Raw genomic sequence first — 26,189 nt, forward strand, 5'->3', positions numbered from 1 at the left:
CAAATAGGCCACCAGATGATAACTAATATGTCAAAGTTGTATTGTATGAGAGTACTCCAGAGGTGAAGAATGCTTTTCAAGCCTCCCTTCTTCAGAGTTCCCAAATCTCATGATTTTATCTTAAGTCTTGTAATATTTGCAGTTTTGCTTCTGGAGATAAAGTGATTGTGAGAATTCTCACGTTCATGTAAAATAATTAAAAAGGTTCCGTGACCTTATGGTTGCAGAGAAAAGCTTGGAAAGGTGACTTAAGTGTACCCTAAAAACCAGAAGGCAAATAAAGGAACCCCACATTTTTAATGAAAAGAATCATAATTTTAAAACCAATCTTGTGATGTTGGGGGCTTAACTTATGATTTTTGAACGTCTGGGGTTGGCAATACTGCTTCCCCTATTGCAGAACAGGTATGGATTGTATTTACTAGCTGCCATAACTCTTCCCTGTTCACTCCACTTAAATCCATAGAATTTATATAATCCCACAATTCCCATTTTCAAGATGAGGAAATAAAAGTTCAAGAGTTCAAGTGACTTGCCCAAGGCCACACAGCAAGTCAATACTGTTTCCATGGGTCTGGCTACAGATTCAAAAATCAACAGTGCAGTAATTTATGTTATCAAAGCCATGGCCAAAGTTTTCAAACTTGGGTGTCTAAAGTCAGTATGAGAACCAATGTTTTTTCCGCATTGTTCTTACAGAATAGCAAATATGGCTTATGCTTTAATACCAGATACTAAGATCTCTTTCACATTAGGTTTTTAAATCCATGAAAAGCAGCCAGATTTCCAAAGGGGCAGCACAACTGTAGCCTCCATTGACTTCAAAGAGCTCAGCACTTCTGCAAATTCAATCCACTTCTATTTAGATTCTTAAGTACATACTTCGGAGCCTAATTTTAGGCACCCAGGCTGAATGTAGCCTATGTCTTCACATTAAGAAGAAACACATTAAAAAGTGTCCCAACGCTATGTTTTGGAGAACAGTAAGTCTATCCTGCAACCCTCCCTCACGTGTGTGGTGCCACTGAAGTCAATGGAACTACTTACAGATTCATAGATATTAAGGTCAGAAGGGACCATTATGATCATCTAGTCCGACCTCCTGCACAACACAGGCCACAGAATCTCACCCACCCACTCCTGCGAAAAACCTCTCTCCTATGTCTGAGCTATTGAAGTCCTCAAATCGTGGTTTAAAGACTTCAAGGAGCAGAGAATTCTCCAGCAAGTGACCCCATTCCCCATGCTATAGAGGAAGGCGAAAAACCTTCAGAGCCTCTTCCAATCTGCCCTGGAGGAAGATTCCTTCCCGACCCCAAATATGGCGATCAGCTAAACTCTGAGCATATGGGCAAGATTCACCAGCCAGATACCCAGGAAAGAATTCTCTGCAGTAACTCAGATCCCACCCCATTTAACATCCCATCACAGGCCACTGGGCCTATTTACCATGAATAGTTAAAGATCACCATAATAAAGATTATCAAAATCATGTTATCCCATCATACCATCTCCTCCATAAACTTCAGAGTAACAGCCATGTTAGTCTGTATTCGCAAAAAGAAAAGGAGGACTTGTGGCACCTTAGAGACTAACCAATTTATTTGAGCATAAGCTTTCATGAGCTACAGTTCACTTCATCCGATGAAGTGAGCTGTAGCTCACGAAAGCTTATGCTCAAACAAATTGGTTAGTCTCTAAGGTGCCACAAGTACTCCTTTTCTTTCCTCCATAAACTTATCGAGTTTAATCTTAGAGCCAGATAGGTCTTTTGCCCCCACTGATTCCCTTGGAAGGCTATTCCAAAACTTCACTCCTCTAAACTTCCCAATGACCATGAATTATAACTGTTCACCTGAGTAAGAGCTGTCAGATCATGCCCTAAATCCTCAGAATTTGCCAGCTGTCCATGCCCATGAATCTCATTGTCTGTTTATTGGTAACAAGGGTAGTTCTGACACATTCAGGAGGCGTGTGGCATAAGAAGAATGCACCAGTGTTTTTTCTGGGATTAGACTGGCCTACATGTTAAACTCGTCTGTCCTCCTTCATAGCTGTTCTACTGCGTTCCTGGATCCTTCTAGCATTCAGCAATGTGAAAAAACACTGTTCGTGCCCCTCCCTCTCACTCAGTCTCTGAGTGGGAGCACTGGTAGGGGTGTGGCATGCATAACTACGAAACGAATGCCTCTAGTTTCCTGGGCACTGCATCTTTAAGTTTCCAAGAACTCGCCTGCTATGCAGAGTGCTGCAATCTTTGTGTTCTCAGAGGCACAGTAGCCTGTGACACAAGAGACACCCCCACACTATGCTCTCTCATGGAGACATTACACTTCATTCTTTATAAATAACTCTGATTTTCAGTTGAACAAAAGTACATGCTTTTGCATATTATGTATGGAAGCAACAAAATAATCTCCAGGAGACAGCACAGTATTTCTCTCTCTCCTCTGTAACAGGCAACAGCAATTGAGAACAAAACCAGTTGCTGATCTCTGCACATCAAAAGCTTTAAAAGGTACAATATACAGAAACCAAAAAGGCATCTATTTCTTTGCTTCATATACCCCAATGAGTGCTTCCTAGTCTACGTCATGTACATCAGGCCAAGCAGTTGGGTGACCTCACCTGGTGATACAGGAAATTGAAAAAACAGATCACTCCATTCAGGATAGGGGCGGGCAAGGAAGAATGGAAGTCCAATGCATGTACAGTTCCCAGGCAAGACTTTGCTATTGGCTCATAAGCAGCCTCCAATTCCATCCCACTGTTGGGTTAATACTTCACTATTTTGACCTTCAGCTCTGATTTTCCTAAATTACTATCTCCCCAGCTTTCAGGTGGCAGTTTGTTAAAATGCACCATAAAACCTTTCAAAAAGGAAGCATGAGTATTTCCAGGTTGATGAACTAAAGACCAAATTCACAGAAAGTTCAAGCATTCTAATTTGCAAATGCACACTGGCTCTGAGCACGGGAGATGAAAATTGGGTAGCCTGAGAAAACAACTTTTTTCAGACCGATTTTCAGTACAGAAGGTTAACTATCTGGTATTAAAGCATAAGCCATATTTGTTAATGTAAGAACAAGAAAAAAAATCATCAGTGGTATAGACTGACCAAAATTTATGGATGCTTATCAAAGCATGGGGCAGGATGGGCAGGATCCCCTGGGAAAACAACATGACGGGGAAAGGAGTCCAGGAGAGCTGGCTGTATTTTAAAGAATCCTTATTGAGGTTGCAGGAACAAACCATCCCGATGTGTAGAAAGAATAGTAAATATGGCATGCGACCAGCTTGGCTTAACAGTGAAATCCATGCTGATCTTAAACACAAAAAAGAAGTTTACAAAAAAGTAGAAGATTGGACAAATGACCAGGAAGGAATATAAAAATATTGCTCGGGCATGCAGGAGTGAAATCAGGAAGGCCAAATCACACCTGGAGTTGCCACTAGCAAGAGATGTTAAGAGTAACAGGAAGAGTTTCTTCAGGTATGTTAGCAACAAGAAGAAAGTCAAGGAAAGTGTGGGTCCCTTACTGAATGAGGGAGCCAACCTAGTGACAGAGGATGTGGAAAAAGCTAATGTACTCAATGCTTTTTTTGCCTCTGTCTTCACGAATAAGGTCAGCTCCCAGACTGGACTGCACTGGGCAGCACAGTATGGGGAGGACGTCACCAGCCTTCTGTGGAGAAATAAGTGGTTCAGGACTATTTAGAAAATCTGGATGAGCACAAGTCCATGGGACCGGATGCGCTGCATCCAAGAGTGCTAAAGGAGTTGGCGGATGTGATTGCAGAGCCATTGGCCATTATCTTTGAAAACTCATGGTGATCGGGGGAGGTCCCGGAAGACTGGAAAAAAGCTAACATAATGCCCATCTTTAAAAAAGGGAAGGAGGATCTGGGGAACTACAGGCCAGTCAGCCTCACCTCAGTCCCCAGAAAAATCATGGAGCAGGTCCTCCAGGAATCAATTCTGAAGCACTTAGAGGAGAGGAAAGTGATCAGGAACAGTCAGCATGGATTCACCAAGGGCAAGTCATGCCTGACTAACCTAATTGCCTTTTATGACGAGATAACTGGCTCTGTGCATGGGTGGGAAAGCAGTGGATGTGTTATTCATTGAATTTAGCAAAGCTTTTGATACGGTCTCCCACAGTATTTTTGCCAGCAAGTTAAAGAAGTATTGGCTAGATGAATGGACTGTAAGGCGGATAGAAAGTTGGCTAGATTGTTGGGCTCAATGGGTAGCGATCAATGGCTCCATGTCTAGTTGGCAGCTGGTATCAAGTGGAGTGCCCCAAGGGTCGGTCCTTGGGCCAGTTTTGTTCAATATCTTCATTAATGATCTGGAGGATGGCATGGATTGCATTCTCAGCAAGTTTGCAGATGACACTAAACTGGGAGGAGTTACACTGGATGAGAAGCTGGATATGAGTCAACAGTGTGCCCTTATTGCCAAGAAGGCCAACGGCATTTTGGGTTGTATAAGTAGGGGCATTGCCAGCAGATCGAGGGACGTGATAATTCCTTTCTATTCAACATCGGTGAGGCCTCATCTGGAGTACTATGTCCAGTTTTGGGCCCCACACTACCAGAAGGATGTGGAAAAATTGGAAAGAGTCGAGTGGAGGGCAACAAAAATTATAAGGAGACTTATGAGGAGAGGCTGAGGGAACTGGGATTGTTTAGTCTGCAGAAGAGAAGAATGAGGGGGGATTTGATAGCTGATTCCAACTACCTGAAGGGGGGTCCAAAGAGGATGGCTCTAGACTGTTCTCAGTGGTACCAGATGACAGAACAAGGAATAGTGGTCTCAAGTTGCAGTGGGGGAGGTTTAGGTTGGATGTTAGGAAAAACTTTTTCCACTAGGAGGGTGGTGAAGCACTGGAATGGGTTACCTAGGGAGGTGGTGGAATCTCCTTCATTTGAGGTTTTCAAGGTCAGGCTTGACAAAGCCCTGGCTGGGATGATTTAGTTGGTGATTGGTCCTGCTTTGAGCCGGGGGTTGGACTAGATGACCTCCTGAAGTCCCTTCAAACCCTGATATTCTATGATTCTATGAAAGTGACTGTTTTCTAGTTAGAGGAGCTCTGCCTAACTGAGGCAATGAGGAAAGGATTTAAGTGATTTGCACTTAAGTAGAAACTCAGACCTCTGATGTTTTTAATGCACATATAGACTAGCTGTTCACCATGTACAATTTTTGTTGATGATACAAAAGCCAGTGACATGGAAAACAAAAATAAAATCTAAAAAAAATGTACAAATATGTTTAAAGTAGTGCTTTTGATTAATCACAGTTAACTCATGCGATTAACTCAATTTTTATAGCGATTTAAAAATTGTGATTAATCACACAGTTAAACAATAGAATAATAAATTTCAATTGGTATTTTTGGATGTTTTTCTACATTTTCAAATATATTGATATTCTATTACATCACAGAATACAAAATGTACAGTGCTCACTATTATTTTTTATTACAAATATTTGCACTCTAAAAATGATAAACAAAAGAAATAGTATTTTTAATTCACTTCATACAAGTATTATAGTGCAATCTCTTTTTCGTGAAATGTAACTTAGAAAGGTAGATTTTTGTTGTTGTTACATAACTGCATTCAAAAATAAAACAATGTAAAACTTTAGAGCCGACAAGTCCAATCAGTCCTACTTCTTGTTCAGCCAGTCGCTATGACAAAGAAGTTTGTTTACATTTACAGAAGACACTTCTGCCTGTTTCTTATTTACAATGTCACCTTAAAATGAGAATGGGCGTTCTCATGGCACTTTTGTAGCCGGTGTTGCAAGGTATTTACCTGCCAGATATGCTAAACATTCATATGCCTCTTCATGCTTTGGCCACCATTCCAGAGGACATACTTCCATGCTGATAATGCTCATTAAATTTGTGACTTAACTCCATGGGGGAGAACTGTATGTGTCCTGCTCTGTTTTACTTGCATTCTGCCATATATTTCATGTTATAGCAGTCTGGGATGATGACCCAGCACATGCTCATTTTAAGAACACTTTCACAGCAGATTTGACAAAATGCAAAGAAGGTACCAATGTGAGATTTCTAAAGATAGCTACAGCACTCGACCCAAGGTTTAAGAATCTGAAGTGCCTTCCAAAATTTGAGAGAGATGAGGTGTGGCGCATGCTTTCAGAAGTCTTAAAAGAGCAACACTCCGATGAAAGAAAATCAATCTTCTGCTGGTGGCATCTGGCTCAGATAATGAAAATGAACATACGCCAGACTGCTCTGCTTTGGATCGTTATCAAGCAGAACCCACCATCGGCATGGATGCATGTCCTCTGGAATGGTGGTTGAAGCATGAAGGGACATTGAATCTTTAGCTCATCTGGCTCATAAATACCTTACAATGCCGGCTACAACAGTGCCATGCGAACGCCTGTTCTCACTTTCAAGTGACATTGTAAAAAAAGAAGCGGTCAGCATTACCTCCTGAAAATTGTAACCAAACTTGTTTGTCTTAGTGATTGGCCAAACAAGAAGCAGGACTGAGTGGACTTGTAGGCTCTAAAGTTTTACATTGTTTTATTTTTGAATGCAGGTTTGTTTTTTTTACATAATTCTACATTTGTAAGTTCAACATTCATGATAAAGAGACTGCACTACAGTACTAGTATTAGGTGAACTGAAAAATACTATTTATTTTGTTTTTTACAGTGCAAATATTTGTAATAAAAATAAATATAAAGTGAGCACTGTACACTGTATTGTAATTGAAATCAATACATTTGAAAATGTAGATAACATTCAAAAATATTTAAATAAATGGTATTCTATTATTGTTTAATTGTGCAATTAATCACAATAAACTTTTTTAATTGCCTGACAGCCCTAGTTTAAAGTAAAAGTTTGTGATCACTCCAGCATTTATATCATTGGTGAAAAATCAACACAACAACAACAAAATCAAATCAGATCTGGAAAACACTGAGCTATTAAGACAATACAGAGAGATATCTGAAGCCAAGAGAACACTAAGCCATATGGAAGAAGAGCAGAAAATATAATGAAACTGAACACCCCTCCCCCCGGAAAGGTCCCACTTGAAAGAGCTTCGTCTTGGTCACTGCACTGATGTGAAACCACTATTGCATTAGGAAAAAAGAGATAAAGAAGCTGATCCCATGACTCACAAAGATAAGTGGTAGGATAAGGTAATATTTTTGTATCTATATCTATATATACACACACACATATATACACATACACACACACACCTGCAAAGTGAGATTGGGGGGAAAAAGCAGTTAGAGGTTATTAATACAAAAAAAATCAAAGCACAGATTGGGTCAACCCAAGCTACTATTTTCACCTCAACACAAATCAAATGCAGCCTCACCGTAATGCTACTCTTGGGAACTGGAGAAATTACATGGTGTAATATTGCAGAAGAGTAGCAGCAGCCTTGAGGACAAAGTACAGTTTAAGAGCCAAAAGCTCTTCAATTCTAATCTGGACTCTGTGACTTTCTGGGTGGCCTTGGGCAATTAAGCATGTGCCTGTCTAACCAGAGCCTGAATCGCCCTCTCTGTATTTCGCTCTCTTCCACTTGCAAAATGGTGATAATAGTTCTATCTTGCAGGAATAGTGTGAGGATTAATGTTAACACAGAACTCTAAATATGTAATGTGCTCCATAAATACAAATTATTTACATTATACATACTAAAACTAGACACTTTGGCCACTGTCATAGGCTTTTTTGTAAGTTTCTTACACTGACTGGCTTACTTTAAGTCCGAACTTGAAACAACTTTCATTTTTAAAAACTTCTATGTCTGCAGCCTCAGACCCATTCATGGAGATTAATGGCACTTGCTCTTCCCGTTTTGGGATAGACAAGCTAAAGTGCCAATGAAATGGTGACCAATCCTTTAGCACCATAGGATATAGGATTCTCATGGCAGCATACTTCTGCCTAAGGTGAAGCAACTGGAAAGAAACATTGCTGAATATATCCATTTCAGCTGACATCCTCTTAGGATTTTCCTTATGACCATCACCGCCAACAAAAAAATACTAAAGCAATGAGACCCGGAACCACCCTTAGGCAACCTTATTCGGCAATTTCCTATCTTAAGAGACTGTCCTAAAGAATCCCCAAACATGTGTGAACCATAAAGGAACATCTACTTACATTAGTATTGGATTTGTGATAGAACCCAACAACACAGAATACGACAAGCTTCCAAAATATAACTTGTATCCAGAATCCAGAAAAGCACTACTAAGAAATTGATATTATGCACATAAATCAACTATTAGCAAATCCCTAAAAGAACCAGGGCCTTAAAAACCATATTTCTGCTTGAAATCTTTTAACCTACTGTTGTTACAAAACACACCTTAAAGTTTACTGTAACTGAAAGAGATGAGAGAAAGAAATATTTGCCTCTATTTTTCCAGTTTGTTTTCTTTCTTTCACAGCACTTTTTGTATATTTGGTTTCATAGTTTCCCCTGTGTAGTAAGTCAGCTTCCCATGTTTGTGCAACAGGGAAAGGGAAAAATACTTAAAAAAAAAAAAAAAAAAAAAACAGAAAAGAGATGATTGAAAAATAAACCCCACCAAAACTGGGCAGGGGATTCCAGGTGTGGTTCTTGAAACCAGGTTTAACTCATTTTCTTATATCAACTGGATTTCAAATTGACTGTGTCCCATGAACGTTGAGTATGCTGCAAACATCCTGCAGATCACTGGGTAGTAAAGTGTTAGGCTGTCTCTCTTACCTTTGGAGGCTTGAAGGGATATTCTGGTGTAAATGTGATATCAAGGAAGAAAACTCCACCCTCATATACTGAGCCTGGAGGTCCTAAAATAGTTGATCTCCATTCATAGATGTTATCGCCTTTGGGGCCAGCGCTGTGCAATAAAAAGGATACATACATTTAGGAGGTAAAGCTACAAAACCAATTTGAATAAATATGATAACATAGATTTAAAGATAGTTGAATCTCAACAATGTGATATTTAATACACAATGTAGAGGTTAGGACTGTAATAAAAAGTAGATAGCTTGTTTCCAAGCTTCATTACAATCTTATACCTGCATATCTGAGCCATTGTTAAGACTAAGTGGCGCACACTGTATTGCAAGGGTCTGGAGAAGGAGGTAAAATGATTTTGTGTGTCTTTAAATCCCATTCTGTGGATCTGGATGTTGGGAAGAAGTACCAACTTCCCCATTTGTCCTTACAAACAAAAATAAAAATGCACATCCCTTCAGATAGCACCAGTTCAATGCAACAAGAAACATCAGTAGTTAAGTACTACACAACTTCAAAAGAAAATTCTATATTTAGAAAGGGCTGCTTCATGTTAGCCCTATTACAGCTTTATTACAGGGTTCCAATGAGCTAAACCTCACAGACCACATTAAAATTGGAAACTTGCTTACTGGTACTTACTTAAACAAATTCGAGTGAAAAAAAATTATGCTCATTGTGCACTGATTTTTTTTTTTTTAGTTTGATGTAATCAACAGGAGATATTATTTACATTTCCTACATTATTACTGAACAGCAGTAGTTCATTTGCTTTAATTGAGTGGATCAAAACTATATTATGATGCTTTACAATGTCAAACTTCTCCCTGCTTGGTCACAGTATATTTTGTGCAAAATGGTTTCTAAAATGAAGCAACGATATGGGTTTTTCCTAATGTTGCGGCCCATTTTACAGAGCTGTTTTTTGCAAATTTCCATAAAATCAGGGTTAAATCTTGGATTTAACATTCCAGACACACTGCAAAGACCACCTTTTTCTCCTAGCACTGATGTGGGTGGAGGGATAAATTAAAGGTCTTTTATTCATTATAATAATTATGGAGCATTAGTATTAGAGGTGGAAGGCATCTAATGCATTCAATATGAACGTGATAATGTGACGGGATCCAACTGATGGGTGCTTATTAATTGTGTTATGAATAGAAATAAATAAATACAAATAATGTTAGATCACACTGTAAAGGTCCCAACACCCAAGGATGATGGACGGCTTTCTGTTCTTTGTTCTGCTGGTGAACATGTTCCTCTATGTATGGGTAAGCAAAGGGAGAAGGAATTTTGTATCAAATACCTCTATTATCTCATCTTTAGGTTCCAAATCCAATAAATGCCCATGGTACTTTGATGATTAATTTTAATAGCAAGACCCGTACTAGAAGATTTCTTTGCATGTCTCCCCACATCCTCCCCAATGTGTAAAGTTCTGAAAACTAACACAAAAATTACACACTGTACATTGGAAAATATCTCTCACATCCAAACCCAAAGCTTCACATAGCTTGTGAAATGAGGCTTCGAACAAAAACACTAATGTAAGGTAAAATCCATTGTACCCTAAAGACTCATGATATCCCTCTCCTCCCTAATTATTTCTCTTTGCCCCATACAGGTCTGTATATCTGGATGCTTAGCTCTACAGCTACTAGACATGTAATGGGCTGTGATACTACTGTATTTCTACAAGAAGCCCTGCCTAGGGACAGGCACCAGCTTAACTGTGCAAAGTTATTGAAAAGGCACTCTTGGGTGCCCTTAGCCACTACTCCAAGAAATTACCTCTTGGAGTGGTGTTGAAACACTATCATTACTCCAAGTTGCACAAGCCAACCCCCTTAAGATGGAACTACTGCATTGAACAGGTCCTTGCAATTTGTTAATACCAATGCACTGCTGGAATTTACAAATTAAGAACTGTCAACTGGGAGTACTTCAACGTGGGGTGGGGGCGGGAAAGGGGGAAGCAACATGATCAGCATACTAAATAAGGCCCTCAGAGCCTATGAGAAATATTTCAGTATTTTATTTTGCATTTCATTTCTAGTTTAAACCCAAATGACTATCAATACAAAAAAAAACCCCAATGACTTAAAATTATTATTCAATAAAAACCCAAATGACTTCAAAAATATTATTCATAATAGTCTTAGAAATGTCTTATACCCTATTAGGCTTCCAATTAGTTATTAATGCATGCAAGGTGCTTTCATTTCCACAGATGTAGTAGTATATTAATAGAGTTTTGGATTAAATATATCTATCACATCTTTGTAAAACATTAGTAGACATTTCCCCAATATTTTATTAAAAAGTGATGCATGTAGCTTACCTTTCAAGCCTTTCATTTCAATTAACAGTGTGAAATAGCTGGAGGATTTCAATTTTTAAATAGCATAATTGATTTCTTATAAAGAAAAGATTGAAAGGGGAAGATGCAAGTCAGTTACAGAATGCAACATTACTTGGGTTTAAGTTAGGATTAGGTACTATCAAGTGGCTCAATACTCAAGTGTTTATTAGAAAAGTGATGGTACTTGAATGTAGTTTAAGTGCAGTGGCATTAACTTCAGTGAAGATACAAAAAGTAGTCAAAGATGAGGGATTACATTTTTTTGCTTAAAATCCTTTGCAATTATCTGTTTAAAAAGAACACATTAATATGTAGGTATATGGTGCATAGATGCAACTGATACCTCCAATAATCTGCATCACCGCTATACTCAAATGACTATAACAGACTGATGCAACATTTAGCAGCTGTCATACACTTGACCATTCTGAAGACAACTTAAAATAATATAAACTGATTCCACTACAAATAGCTACAACACACTGTATTAAATCCAAGAGCCAATAACCCTCTACCTCCAGAACTTTTGGGGGGGAGAGTTTTGTGGAGGTTGGGGGTGTGTTAAAAGCCAGATCAACAAAAGGATTTAGGCGCCTATCTGCTACCTACATCCAATATTCAGGCATCACCTAAGATCCTCAAAACCCCTGCTTGGCTGCCGCCTAACCCTGGAGGCATCTAAAATCCTGTGGCTACATTTTCACTGTTAAAATCCTCCATGTGCCTACATTTCTGGCACTGTGCTTATTCTAATCAATTTATGGATATCACTTAAAATGCCACCGACCACCTCAGGTCAACTTGACAGGATGGTGTGAGAAAAGAATTTCATTAGCCACAATTAATTTCAGTAGCCCATGGAAAACTAACAAATATTTCAATTAGGACCATGAGGAAAACCACTATTAACTCTCACTCAAATCCAGAGCCCTATTTTTGAATTGAATCTAAAGCAAATTGGCCAAGCAGTTTTGGAGTTACATGTCTCTGGAAAACAAAAGATGAGAACAAAAATCTTTAGCGAGACTACCCATTCCAGAGATCCAGATCAAACCTACATGCAAGCAAACACCACATTGGAAGAATTTGGGTATTCCCAGGCAAAACCACCTCAGTCATTTCTACTCTAATGCTGCTAAATTACGAACTGTGATGGCAACAGTCTTAATTGAACACCAAACAAGTTGAAAACAGGAGCAATAATTTTGAAGTGAAGATATTTTTTAACTTATTACATAAAATAAAATGCACTGGACTTTAAAAGGGCATGATTTCTATGGCAGAATTCTGTGTTTCAGTTTAATAAAATACAAAATGCATCATGGTTTGACCATTTGGTTTTATGCAACTTACAGAATTGCCTCTAATACAGTGATACAAATTTTCTGTTTCATATAATACTCAAACCATACAGACTAAAATAATGTTTCTCTTCTCTACCTTAATATTTATCTTTTTGTTTTACACTTTAAAACAAACAAGTTGTTTGGGCATCACTATATTATGAAGCTACCTATTGTAAACAATTGAATAAAAAATGGAGTCCTGATGGTGGTCATTAGTAAGAGGTGCCAGTGTTCTTCATCTACTGTCTTAAAAATATAAACAACTGTTTTCTTTTAAAAAAAGATCCAAGAGCAAAATGCTTTGTAAACAGAGACTTAAGTTTGAGCATTTAATATGAAATTGTAGTGAAACATTTGTTTCCAGCACTGACCCAAACTCTCCCCCCTCATCCATTGCAATATATTGTCCATTATATAATGTTACAACTCTGCCCCACTCTGGTAGCCCATATCATAGTGGGGGTTTCTAACCTATATCATGAGAAGGAACTTAGGGGAGGTTAGCGAAGGACACAAGAAGTCCCTAACCAGTGGCGGATGAGGGGTTTGGGTTGCTCTACAATGACAGATGTAGGTATTGGAGGAAAGATGGGGTGCAGACTTAACATTACTTTTGGAAGTTTCACAGAAAATGTAAACATGCAAGTCAGGAAATTCTGTATTAAATAAGTTTTCTGCTCTCAGGATTTTTTTTTATTAAGGGATGTTGCATTTAGCCATGATCTCTTGTTTTTAAAAATGTATACAAGTGCACAACCATAATTTTAGAGATAATTATTCCCTCCCACACACACTGTACCTGCTAGAAATGTATTACACACCCCCCACTGTACAAAGTGGTTATTCTGAGTTACCAACAGAGCTGCTCTTCAGGGCAGGGCAGGTCTATTTTTGCATACTATGCAGCATAAACAAGTAATAAATACTATTACTAATTGTGTAAATTGAAGAGTAAGGGCTGCAGACAGTCTCATCCCTGCTACTCTGCCTCCTATCTTAAATCATTCAGGACAGACAGGAAAAGATCCCTCTAACATATCTCGTACATGCCTAGCTTTCTACAAGAGTCTGAGTAGGCATGTTTTGCATCTCTTAAGATTCCACAATATAGTTTCCTTTGACAATAGTCTCAATAAGCACTGAAACATCACAAGGTACTGAGAAATGAATCTGAACAGCCAAGACAGAAGACACTAAGACGATGCCCTGAGTCATGCACGTTTAATTACTATTTTCAGTAGTTTAAACATCAAATAGAATTTTAACTTTGTCTCATTTTTAGGTCAAGGAAAGAAACTGGACCAAAAGAAACCTAAAAACAAAACAAACCAGAACAACAACAAAAAACCACCACCACCATCAAAATCCCGTCTGGACAGCTCTGACAGCCTAATGGTAGCGTACTGGACTATCACGTGACCAAATAAATCGCAGGAATATTTTTGCCCACTTTAATTAGGGACAGCTCCCAGCTGCTCCCCAGTGTCAAGATTAACTGAAATGATGGATTGACTGGGGGAAAATGCCTTAGAGCTGCATAAGAGGTGGGGAATAGACACCAGGGAGAAGGCAGAGGCCTAGCTGGGCTTTTTTATTTTTGTTTTTTAAAGGAAGCAGGGGAGATAATATTGTAAAAATAGAACAGAATACTGTTATGGTGATCCCACCATCTGTAAAATGGGGATAACAAGACCTAATTACTTAATTCCCATTGTAAAGCACTTTGAGCATAAGAATGAAAAAGCATGAAGCACTAAGTATTATTATGGTAATAACTAGATCTACTTCTTCAAGATATTGGTATTTTCTGTCTGACAGTCACAACTATTTCCAAGGGCAAATGCCTTCCAAATCTTACAGTATTCCTAAGAGAAGAGACAGAAGGCTCACACAACATTTCATTGGTAGAAATTGGAAAAGAATGACTCTCATTAAGTATCCAATCAATTTATTAAAAGGCATTTTTGAAAGAAATAATACTGCAAGAAAAAGTGTATGCCCGAAACTGGAAGGTAAATTTCATAGCAAATTAACTTGGGAAGAAGTTAAAGTATGAATTAAGCACAATATTTAGGATCCAACATTGAAGTATGTAATCTCATGTGTTAGAGTAAAAACATTTTGGGGTTTTCTTAGTGAAAATTTAGTGGGGTTAACACATCAAAGATATTTTGCAAATGGTTCAGTTTAGCTGAGTGAAAACCAGTGCAATACAATCCAACTAAATGGTCAGCCAGTCCTACAAGTGTTCTCCATCAGGTGAGGTGCTTGCAACCTTATCTTATTATGGTAGAAAGGACTGTGCCCCAGTGTTTGCAGGACAACAACCACAATGTGTAGGTTTTACTTACAGCACACACAATTCTGAGGTTGCTACCAAAGTATCTGAAAACCTTTTGTGGGAAGGCCAATGCTGTTAGACTGTTTTGCTGCAAAGTTCAATTTTTAAAACTTACTTCAAAGCTTAAAAATAAAACCCTTGATTACTGGAGGGGTCAGAAAGAGGCTTACATTTTTCTCGAGAGTACGCTGAAGCTCTATGTAGTTTAGCAATAATCCCTTCAATTTATAAGCAAGTCCTAATAAAAAGGTTCAGGAGAAATTAATGCATTTAACATTGGTTCCAAAATTGAAAATAAATCCAAACTACTCCACTCCCAGAGGGGGTCTACTTTCTCCAGCAATAGCTTCCTCCTGCACAGATTCCCTGTGCAACTGATCACTGGAAGTTTATCCTACCACATATAGGAACAGTTGCTAAGCTCCAATCCTGCTACAGAGAGGTTGGACAGTTTTATAAAAGCTCAAGGTTGCAGCATATGCCTTTATTTAAATATGCAAGGACATGAAATGCCAAACTTTGAAATGTTAGTAGAATTATTCTTATTCTATGCAAATCTGTTTTACTTTTTCCTGCAAAGTTATATTTCAACACAAGGACAAAGTGTTAGCTCAAATTTGACTTTACATCTCCCATTCAATGATAACCTAAACAGGAAACAATAAGATCTGGAAGTGAAAGAGTATGACTCAGCTAACAACTCGTAATGGTTTATTTAAATGACAGAAAGAGGTGATGGTAAAAGCTATGCTCTGCAAACTTAACCTTGTACTATTTTTACCATCAGCTTCCTTCTTGCCATTTGTCAATTGGACTATTAGCTACCAACCTGAGGAAAGAAATTCCTCCAGACAATCAAAGCTTGTTTCCAAATTTAGTACTTATTGTATAGCTGTATTTACAATTCAAAGGTAAAGCTAAATAGTCTCACAGGTATAGCATTTCTGTATTTCAGCCACTGGCTCAGTGCCATCTCAGACTCCGACGTGGTTTTGGTAGTTGATACAGAACAAATAGTAGTAAATTAACTTCTGTAATTTTTATGCTGTCAGAAGGCAAACAGACCCTACAATTGGATTCAGCACATCAAGTGATCTTTGTACAAATGAAGATAGTTCTGGAGTGAAAGTCATACTCTTTCACTTCTTCCAGATCTTATTGTTTCCTGTAGGACAGGCCTAACAAAGAAAATAACAGAACGCCACTAGCCGTCACCTTCAGCCCCCGACGCATTATTAAGGATCTACAACCTATCCTGAAGGATGACCCAACACTCTCACAAATCCTGGGAGACAGGCCAGTCCTTGCCTACAGACAGCCCCCCAACCTGAAACAAACACTCACCTGCAACCACATACCACACAACAGAACCACTAACCCAGGAACCTATCCTTGCAACAAAGCCCGTTGCCAACTGTGCCCACATATCTATTCAGGGGACACCATCACAGGGCCTAATAACATCAGCCACACTATCAGAGGCTCGTTCACCTGCACATCCACCAATGTGATATATGCCATCATGTGCCAGCAATGCCCCTCTGCCATTTACGTTGGTCAAACTGGACAGTCTCTACGTAAAAGAATAAATGGACACAAATCAGATGTCAAGAATTATAAAATTCATAAACCAGTCGGAGAACACTTCAATCTCTCTGGTCATGCAATCACAGACATGAAGGTCGCTATCTTAAAACAAAAAAACTTCAAATCCAGACTCCAGTGAGAAACTGCTGAATTGGAATTCATTTGCAAATTGGATACTATTAATTTAGGCTTAAATAGAGACTGGGAGTGGCTAAGTCATTATGCAAGGTAGCCTATTTCCCCTAGTTTTTTCCTAACCCCCCCAGACGTTCTTGGTAAACCCTGAATTTGTGCTGGAAATGGCCCACCTTGATTATCATACACATTGTAAGGAGAGTGGTCACTTTAGATAAGTTATTACCAGCAGGAGAGTGGGTTTGTGTGTGTGTGTGGGGGGGGGTGAGAAAACCTGGATTTGTGCTGGAAATGGCCGAACTTGATTATCATGCACATTGTAAGGAGAGATCACTTTAGATAAGCTATTGCCAGCAGGAAAGTGGGGTTGGGGGAGGTATTTTTTCATGCTTTGTGTGTATAAAAGATCTTCTACACTTTCCACAGTATGCATCTGACGAAGTGAGCTGTAGCTCACGAAAACTTATGCTCAAATAAATTGGTTAGTCTCTAAGGTGCCACAAGTACTCCTTTTCTTTCCTGTTTAGGTTATCATTGAATGGGAGATGTAAAGTCAAATTTAAGCTAGTTCATCACTTTGTCTTAGTGTTGAAATATAACTTTGCAGGAAAAAGTAAAACAGATTTGCATAGAATAAGGACTGAAAAGGGACAGCATCTCCTTCAAGAAATTCTGCAACACTATTGCCAATCAATACCGATACCAAAGCACATGGGTCACCAGAACTGGCTGCAGCTAATATCTCTGAAGACAAGACAGGCTTATGGTCCACATTCTCCACTAACTTCTTTGCGGGTTGCAGGACTATAAACATGTTTTCAAATACTGCAAGCAAATCCCACCCTTCAAACTGTCCACCTTCATTTTAAAGGGATCAGAAGACGGTTTCCTAAATTGCATGTTTTCTACCCATTTGGAAAAACAGAAATACAGTAAGATTACTCGGCTACTCCAGGAACAAGACACATGGATACTATTTATGAGAGATTAAGTCTAGACAAATTGATTAGAAGTCCTAGCATATCCATTCATGCATTTGCAGAGTTTGCAAACAGTGCACCATAAAGTTAAACAATAGGACTCAGACAATTGGGAGGCTTCTTTCTCCAGCCAAAAATAAAAAATAAAAATCCATATACACATTTTTTTATTTAAAAAAAATCCAAACTATTGAGTAAACCAAATTAGTCTACTCTGGTAACTTCATACAGGTTATCTCCCTCAGAGCTCATTAGTAATACTTTACATTACCAATGGTTTAATATTAGTGGTCACACCACTACTATGTCAAAGAAAGACAAAAGCTAAATAACTTAGATTAAAGTGCACTGCTAGTTATGAACATCCTTGAAGAAACCGGCACCCAGAAGGTTAATAATTATGTGTAACATTTGGCTAGAGGTGCTCCTATGCTGAAGGCTCTCCAAAATTCCTCTAACTAATAAAGATTGGGTTCCTTGGCTACAAACTGATTTTTCTTCCCAAGCCAGCATTCATATTTATTTGGAAAAACACTCTTAAGAAATATTTTTAAATGGGAGGAGAAAACTCCTCAGACTAGAAACGTGCTGCAATCTGTCTCCTGCACCCATCTAAAAAGACACTCTAAAATATGGATATTTTAGGACAGATCACACTACTGTGCTTGATGTTCCTTAGGACATTGGTGTTATAGTTTTTCCAGACAGTTACGAGTGGATATGCAATACTCTAACAGAGGAAGTGAAAGAAAAAGGAGTCAAGTACTACTCTTTCCATGACCATGTATTCCCCTACTGACTTTTCTAACCATCATTATCGATCAGTCTGTAGTAACGATACTAATACAACAAAGTGGCTCTCCATAAAATGAACTAATATTGCAGAATTACACGACAACACTGATCTTCAAAGCTTTGTTTTTACATTGTGAGAGACTTAGGAAAAAATAATCCCGTCCGTAACAATCCCCCCCACCATTTCTTAACTAGTGCTTTTCCTCAGTAGGTCTCAAAGCACTTCACTGTCTTTTAATGAATTTATCCTGACAGGCGCCCTCTGAGGTAGAAAAGCATTATCCACATTTTACAGATGGGGTACTGAGGCACAGAAAGGCTAAGTGAGTTATCCAATGTCACACAGGAAGCCTATGGCAGAGCAGGGAATTGAACCTGCATCTCCCACAAACTAGGCTGGTGCTTTCCAAACTTTTTCTAAGGCAACCCATCAACTGCATTTTATCTTTTTTGAAGACCAACCGTATAGAAACTACTGCTAGTTAGCAGTGCTTTTATACAGGACTTTAGAGCACCAGTTTAAGTGTGTGTGGTGGGGAGGGGGTATCCGCTTGCTGCCTCCTCCCCAGCCTCCTTGCTCTCGTTTTCCCAGCAGGCCTGTCTCCCACAGGCTACTGGTTCCTCCGGGTTGGTGCTGCCCAGATCCCGCTCCCCACGCTGCTGCCCCTGCCCAGTGGAAGTGAAAGAGCAGGGTACAGGGACAGCCGTGCTTCCAAGGCACACATGGGTAGTGATGTGTGGAGGACAGTGAAAGACACTGCAGTAGCGGGCTTGAGGTGTCTGAAAAGTGATGACGACTCACCAGACTCTCTCTGTTTGGGAAACACTGTCCTAGGCCACCAGACCATCCTTCCTCCCACTTCAGGTATATCAGTTCCCCTTCATTTAAATATAACTTCCTCTCATGCACTCAGCAAATCGAAATCATCGCATTCATATTAACTGATGCATACATTGTCGTGGCTGAAAGGAAATGTTTTTTAAGGTGGCTGGGGGCAAATTCTGGGTAACTCACAACATGCTGACACACAACTGGCTAAACCTAGTTGATTAGAAAAAAACATTTAAGATCAAACTATACTACACAACCACAGCATATTTTTATTGATTACAGGGGACTGTGGAGTATTAACACAGTTGCATGCCACACAAGTCCTAATAAAATACATTTTACAATTGTAGAATGGACAGCCTAGAAATTTGTTCAACTGACAGGTCTGGGATGGGGTTTCTGATACTAATTTATTCTTAAACAGTCTATTAAAGTAAAACACAAAACAATTACAGAGTAGTTACTAAAAATCTTTATATAGCATTGTAGGTTGTTCTAGTTAATAAATAATAGTTCCTATTGTTGCCCGCAAGAGTCACTGTAGTTAGTCAAGGTTTATTATAATGACAGTGTCAGCCAATACTATGCAGGAGTCAACAATCTGACTTTAAGAATAAGAGAGTTTACTTAAAAGACGACTTTCAAAGTATCTGAAATAAATTATTGGGTTTGTGCCTTTTATTGCTATTTTATGGAATATGAAAAATGGCTTGAGGGAGTTTGTTTATCTTAGAAATATCAGCAATGTCAAGTCTGGTCTTCTCTGGTTTTGCAGGACCCACTGGGTTTCAGAGGATGTATATGGTCAGCTTTCACTCCGTAACTGACCAGGCTGGTGCAGTGAATCTTCCAACAAATAATGTACTTTTCCCAGAACGTTAGTCACTCATTGAGGTTAAATAAGTGTTAACAAAAAACAAACAGTTTTAAACATTGATGGAAACACGCTTTCCCTCTCAGTTGTCTTTTGTGCTGATATCATTTTTAGTTCTTCAATTATCAGGGGGCTTGTCTACATAAGTGTTATTGTGATAATGACGACTCAGCAGAAGGTAACAGAAGCTGCAGCACATTTAAGACATGGAAAAGGATATGATGAAACATACCATATATACGGACACCAAAATCAGCACGTGTATAAACTCAAGCCCTCTTAATTCCCCCCCTTTTTAAAAAAAAAGTCACCAACCTGCACATAAACAGAGAATATTTGTTGATAAAATTAAATATGCTGGTAAGGAGACAACCAAGGAGAGCAGCAAGTTTTGCCTGATATAGCCTAGCGCCAGGCACATAAAGAAGAACTGCCGGAACTTAGGAATTCCTCTTACCACCTCTTCAACAAAACCCAGGAGCTCCACTCCTCCAGTTTGACCCCCTTAATGTCAACCTGCAGTTTTAGCATAAAAACAATCCACATTCTATTCACAAGTACACATAATAACTAGATAAAAACTTTGAAGTTTAATAGCACTTCAGGAAGGATCTCTCAGAGTCTGGCTCACTTATCAAATCATACAGGGAAATATTTTCTTCATAAGCTTCTTAAACTAACTATAAAAATTACACAAAGCTATTTTTCATGACATTTAGCAGAATTCATGGATATCTGTACTGCAGTCACACTGTTTGGACTAAACACAAAATTTAATTTGCACCAATCAGCCTGAGATGGAAAGCACATACACACATAAATACACAAACACACACACACTTTTTTTTTTTTTAAAGGGATACCAACTTAATTAAAAAAAAATTTTTAACCTGTTGTTACAAGTAATACTACAGATTACAATATGTATTTCTTTATTTTGTACATCTGAGAGCTCTGTGTCAGTTTCCCCATGTCTGTAAGTGTCTTTCACAGAGATAGTAGTGAGAGAAAAAAAAATGTTTTAAAAAATAAGAAAATGCAACAGTAAAACTTTAAAAATTGGCCAAGTGGCAGATGTAGTACCTGAAACTAATTTTCTAACTCCTCTTTTTTTGAGGAAGAACTAACTAGACTTTGCATTATAGTGTCTCATTAAATAAAATACAAGCACACACACATTCATTATATATAATGTCAGACTCTGGACATATAAGAACTCTTTTTATTTATAAAATAAAGTAATAGTAGAAAATTAGTTTCAGGTACTACACCTGCCACTTGGCCACTTTTATTTTTATATTCCTCCCTTTCGTATCTGGCCAGAGCCTGACAAACACATGAAAGGAAGGAAATCCCAAATTAATGATGAAACTTCTGGGAAACCTGGCATCTTTAATCCTTGTACATGGAAAATTACATCATACAACAGCACACAAGTAAAAATGGCACTGTGTGTAAAGGGAGGGTGGAGATCAGTATTAGGAAGATATTTAAATCATCCCCTTCAAAATAACTATGGTTTAATATGAAAAAAGCTTGTTAATTTTCTTCCACCTATTCACTAAGAGGTCAAACAAGCATATTTTAAAATGTTCTTTTTAATGAAACTAAGATGTTCAGACAGTAATACATATACATTTCAACCTTAGATTATTAATTTTAAGGTCTAATCAATCTCATAAAAACTTTTAAAAATTAAATGATGGTGGTCAAGTAAGAGTCCTACTTCACAAATCTAAGATTCATACATCGTTATCTCATATTTGGCAGGCTGAAACAAAGACCAAGGAAGATAGAGTACACTCAAGTAGTTTTTTCTTAGTAATTTACAAAGACAATACTGGATTTCAAAGTCAACTGACATTCCTGTAATTAAACAGCCTCTCAATCTAACAACCCCTCCCTCACCCCCAAAAAAGGAAAATAAATCTGAATTTTTATCAAATGACCCAGTAAAACCATGATAAGATAAAACTCTTTTACAGCTAAAGCAAACTCAGTTGAGGAGTATACTATCCTGCAGAGCTTGTGTTAGTCATGAAAATCTGAAGCACTATGACATACTTGTATAATGAGAAATTGCGTAACTAGATGTTAATCAGCCAAGTGTTGATACCAATAAAGATGGTATTAAACCAAAGTAATACCAAAACAAACATTTAATCTTTCAGAATTGCAAAGTGTAATTTACATATTTATATACTGCTTCTTTCAATACATCAGTCAGCTAAGACACAAGCCTGAATTATGATCAAGCAAAGTCACATTAAAGGTTAAATACTGGAGTAACTGAAAGAACATGTGTGCAGATTTCAGTGTTCAGCTGTAAAACTGGATACTCTGAAGCAGATGTTGTTAATTTAACAAAAGTATGAAGGAGAATCCTATTGGGCAGATCTCTATTAGGTGGTTTTGTCATATGGATGGTTCGTAATGTATATAAATACCTCTGTAACTGACTTTGGAAAATAGCCTGAACCTTTAACACAGTTTTCCTTTGTAAACATTAAATATGATAAATAAGAATGGTCAGCCCAGTAATATAATATTCCTACTACAGCCCTAGACTTTGGTTATATAGTTCAAATCCACACTTTTGTACTGCACTTTGTTTCTTCACTCCAGGACCAAAAGGAGGTACATAGAAACATAGGAACTGACATCCTGTATCAGATGCAAAGTCATCTAGTTCAGTGTGCTGCTTCTGACAGTGGCCAGAACCAGATGCTTCTGAAGAAGGTATAAGAACTACTGGTAAACAGATGTGGAGTAAGCTGCCCTCTACATTTGGTCTCATCCTAATCTCCAAAAGTTTGAGACTAGTTTAAACCCTGTGGCGTGAGGTTCAATACCTCTTCCAAAATTTTACATTTTCCAAAATTTATTGTTAAGTATAATGCTGTGTAATCTTGGTATCCATATAAATGTTCAATCATTTTTTAAACTTTCTAATTTCTTGGACTCAACAACTTCCAGTGGCAATCAATTCCACAGTGTAATCTAACACTGTGTAAAAATGTATTTCCTTTTATCAGTTTTGAATTTCCCACTTTTTATTTTCATGAAATATCCCTTTTGTTATGAGACAGGGAGAATAGACGCTCCTGATCTACCTTCTCTGTACCAATCATTATTTTAATATACTTTTATTATGACTGTTATTCATCTCCTTTCCAAGGTAAACAATTCCAAACTTTTCAATGTCTTTTCATATGGAGAGTTTTTCCACATCCTTGATCACTCTCATTGCCCTTTTCTGAATCCCCTCTTGTTCTGCAATATCTTTTCAAGATGGCGTAGCCAATACTATACACAGTAATCAGATAAGGCTGCACCACTGATTTATATATAGGCATTATATTTACCCTTGGGGGAATTCTGCAGAAATTAATGTTTTGCGTGCAGAATTTCCTCCCCCCCAATGGGCTGCAGTGCTGCTGGCCTCCACTAGAGGCCACTGGACCCAGCAGAGCTCAGATTGCACCTGGAAGACACTGCCAGGGGGAGGGACCAAGGGAGCTACAGGGTTAGGGTTAGTTCCCAGCATGCCCTGAAGGAAGGAAGGTGGCAGTGCACAGGGAACTCCACGCAAGCCTGGGACTGAGCATCAGGCTGTTTCTCCCTCTGGATCCCTGGGCTCTGAGGGGTAGGGGGTGGGCGTTTGGGCTGCGGGGAGCCCGCAGCTGAGGTCTGGGGGAGAAGGGGTGCAGGTGTCTGGGCAAGGAGGGGCAGGGGTGCCGGTGTCTAGGCTAGGGGGACCCTGCGGCTGGGCTTGTCTCTGGGGAGAGAGGGGAATGGGTGTCTGGGCAAGGGGAGGCCCCACAGCTGGTCGCTGGGGATTCAGGTGTATTGACTGGTGGGGAGGGGACCCGCAGCTGGGCTCCAGCAGGGGGGGAAGAGAAACAGGAGTTTTTTTAACTCTCTACTCCTGGGGGGATTTTTGTGGTGTCTGTATTGTTACATACTTGCTGACAGGTATTTTGAAATAAATTACCAAAATAATTGAAACTGGCATGTAGTGTTATTTTTGACAAATAAAATTTGCAGAATTTTAAACTATTGTGTGCAGAATTTTACTTTTTTTTGGCTCAAAATTTTTTGGTGCAGAATTCCCCCACGAGTATATATTGTATTATTCACCATCCTCACTCACACCCCAAAAAATATGCGTCACACTTGTTGGCCCCAAAATGGAAGTTTCTCCAATCCTGGGTATACACTAAGGCCATGTCCATACGTACATTGTACAGTACCATCACCGCAGTATGTCTGGTGAAGACGCTCTATGCTTATGGGAGGGAGCTCTCCCGTTGGCAAAATAAAACCACCTCCATGAGTGGCAAAAGCTTTCCCACCGACATAGTGCTGTCCACATGAATGCTTATGGTTGGTGTAATTTAGGACACTCGGAGGTTGGTTTTTTCACACCCCAAATAATGCCAACATAGGCTATGTCTACACTACAGCCTAAGACTGCAAAGGTGATGAAGAATTGGTTTGACTCATATTCCTAAAAGAAGGAGTTCACTTCAATCTGCACTCTGCTGAATGCCTGTTCCACTAGCACGTTTGCTAATAAAGCTATCCATGGAGTCCTTTCAGCAGGTGTCAGTTTGGAAGGACTCTGTGTGAAATCCTGACCTCACTGAAGTTAATGGAAAAACTCCCCATTGACTTCAATGGGGTCAAGATTTCACCCATTATGTGTATTACAAGATATATAAAAATCCCCTTTGGGTACCTAAAAGGGGCAATTAATTCAGAAATTGGATTGTCCAATTCTCACTGTGGCTCCTCTTAATCACAGTGAGTAATTAAGGCATAACCCACCCTCACACCTGCTACTAGAAACCAGATGTTTTCAAATCCTCATTTTTTTTTTAAAAAGTACAGGTTTTTTTTCTCTTTATGCAACTTCAAAAGTTTACTTTCAGGCTTTTGCCACCAACTAGTTCTGCTAACTATTTATTTTATAAATAAAAAGCTTGGTTTTAATCTTTATCTAAAAACTACAGTTTCAGATCAACAACACAAGACCCTATGAGAGTTCACACTGTGCAGTGAAGAGGACTACAATTCTCTAAAGAAAGCAGTTTAAGGGTCTTCCTTTTAAACTACATCGTTTAGTCTAAGTGCCTTTCATAAATTCACAATAAGAGAATCTGAAGACAACAAATACCTTGGCTAATACCCAAAGATTTATAATTGTTGTTCATATTACATTTTTCTCAACCACTCTTCTCGTGATAACTGAGATGAAAAATTTAGCATATAAAGCAGCAAAAATACATTCTCTTCTCTAATATGTAGGAGTTGTACTATTTAAAAATGCTACGATCCATCGACATAAATGTCAGCTACAATAGCCTACCCTTTTAACACAGCTACTACTTCACCCCTTCTATTTTTCCACTCTGTGCAATTAAATCCATAATTTAAAGTGCCATCTAATAAAATGCCAAGAAATGGTAGTTACCTACTGTAATGTTCCTGCTATCCTCATCATGTCCTTTTCAGAACTGTAGTGATTTCACACACACAGTGTACTTAAGTTTAACCACCATCATGGCCCTTTCTTTATGCAGTTATTAATTCTTCACAAGTTTTAGGGTTCTATTCATCACTTCATATGCCAGTTCTATAGGGCTTTTCGTGCAACTTGTTCAGAAATGGTGCGTAATGAACCTCTTCTGGGAAGAACGGTAGACATCAGTAAGACGGAAAGGACCAGGGAAAAACACTTAGGGATGCACAAGCCTGAAGAGGTAGAAAGCAGGCAGAGAAAAAAGAAATTGCCAGTTTATGTACACATCAGCCCTCCTTGGTCAAAATTAAGAAGGAAGCACTTGAAGCAGGAGGTTAAATACCCCTGCCACAATTTTTTTTTTAAATCAGGATTATACTATCCAACGTTATCTGTGATATCCATATAAACGTCCAGTCCTCAACCTTACTAAATGCTTGACCTCAGTAACTTCCTGTGACAGCAAGTTTCACCAACTGTGTGAAAAATATTTCCTTTAATTGTTTTTTGCATTTGCCATCTTTTAATTTCACTGGATATCCCCTTGTTCTTAAATTCCCAATCTGCCTTCTCTGTACCATTCATTATTTCATATA

The 26,189-nt window shown here is 38.6% G+C and overlaps 1 protein-coding gene across 3 annotated transcripts in view; it reads right to left on the reverse strand.

The window, feature by feature from the left end:
• Positions 1 to 26,189, reverse strand: part of UBE2E1 (ubiquitin conjugating enzyme E2 E1) — a 62,202-nt gene that overhangs the window by 3,377 nt on the left and 32,636 nt on the right. For all 3 annotated transcript variants that reach the window (XM_084619300.1, XM_084619301.1, XM_084619299.1), the window contains exon 4: positions 8,776 to 8,908. In XM_084619300.1, the coding sequence (XP_084475426.1) occupies positions 8,776 to 8,908 (133 nt within the window). The remainder of the gene's footprint in view (positions 1 to 8,775; positions 8,909 to 26,189) is intronic.

This window comes from Lepidochelys olivacea, assembly GCF_965140295.1.
Source record: "Lepidochelys olivacea isolate rLepOli2 genome assembly, chromosome: 2".
Lineage (NCBI taxonomy): Eukaryota > Metazoa > Chordata > Testudines > Cheloniidae > Lepidochelys > Lepidochelys olivacea.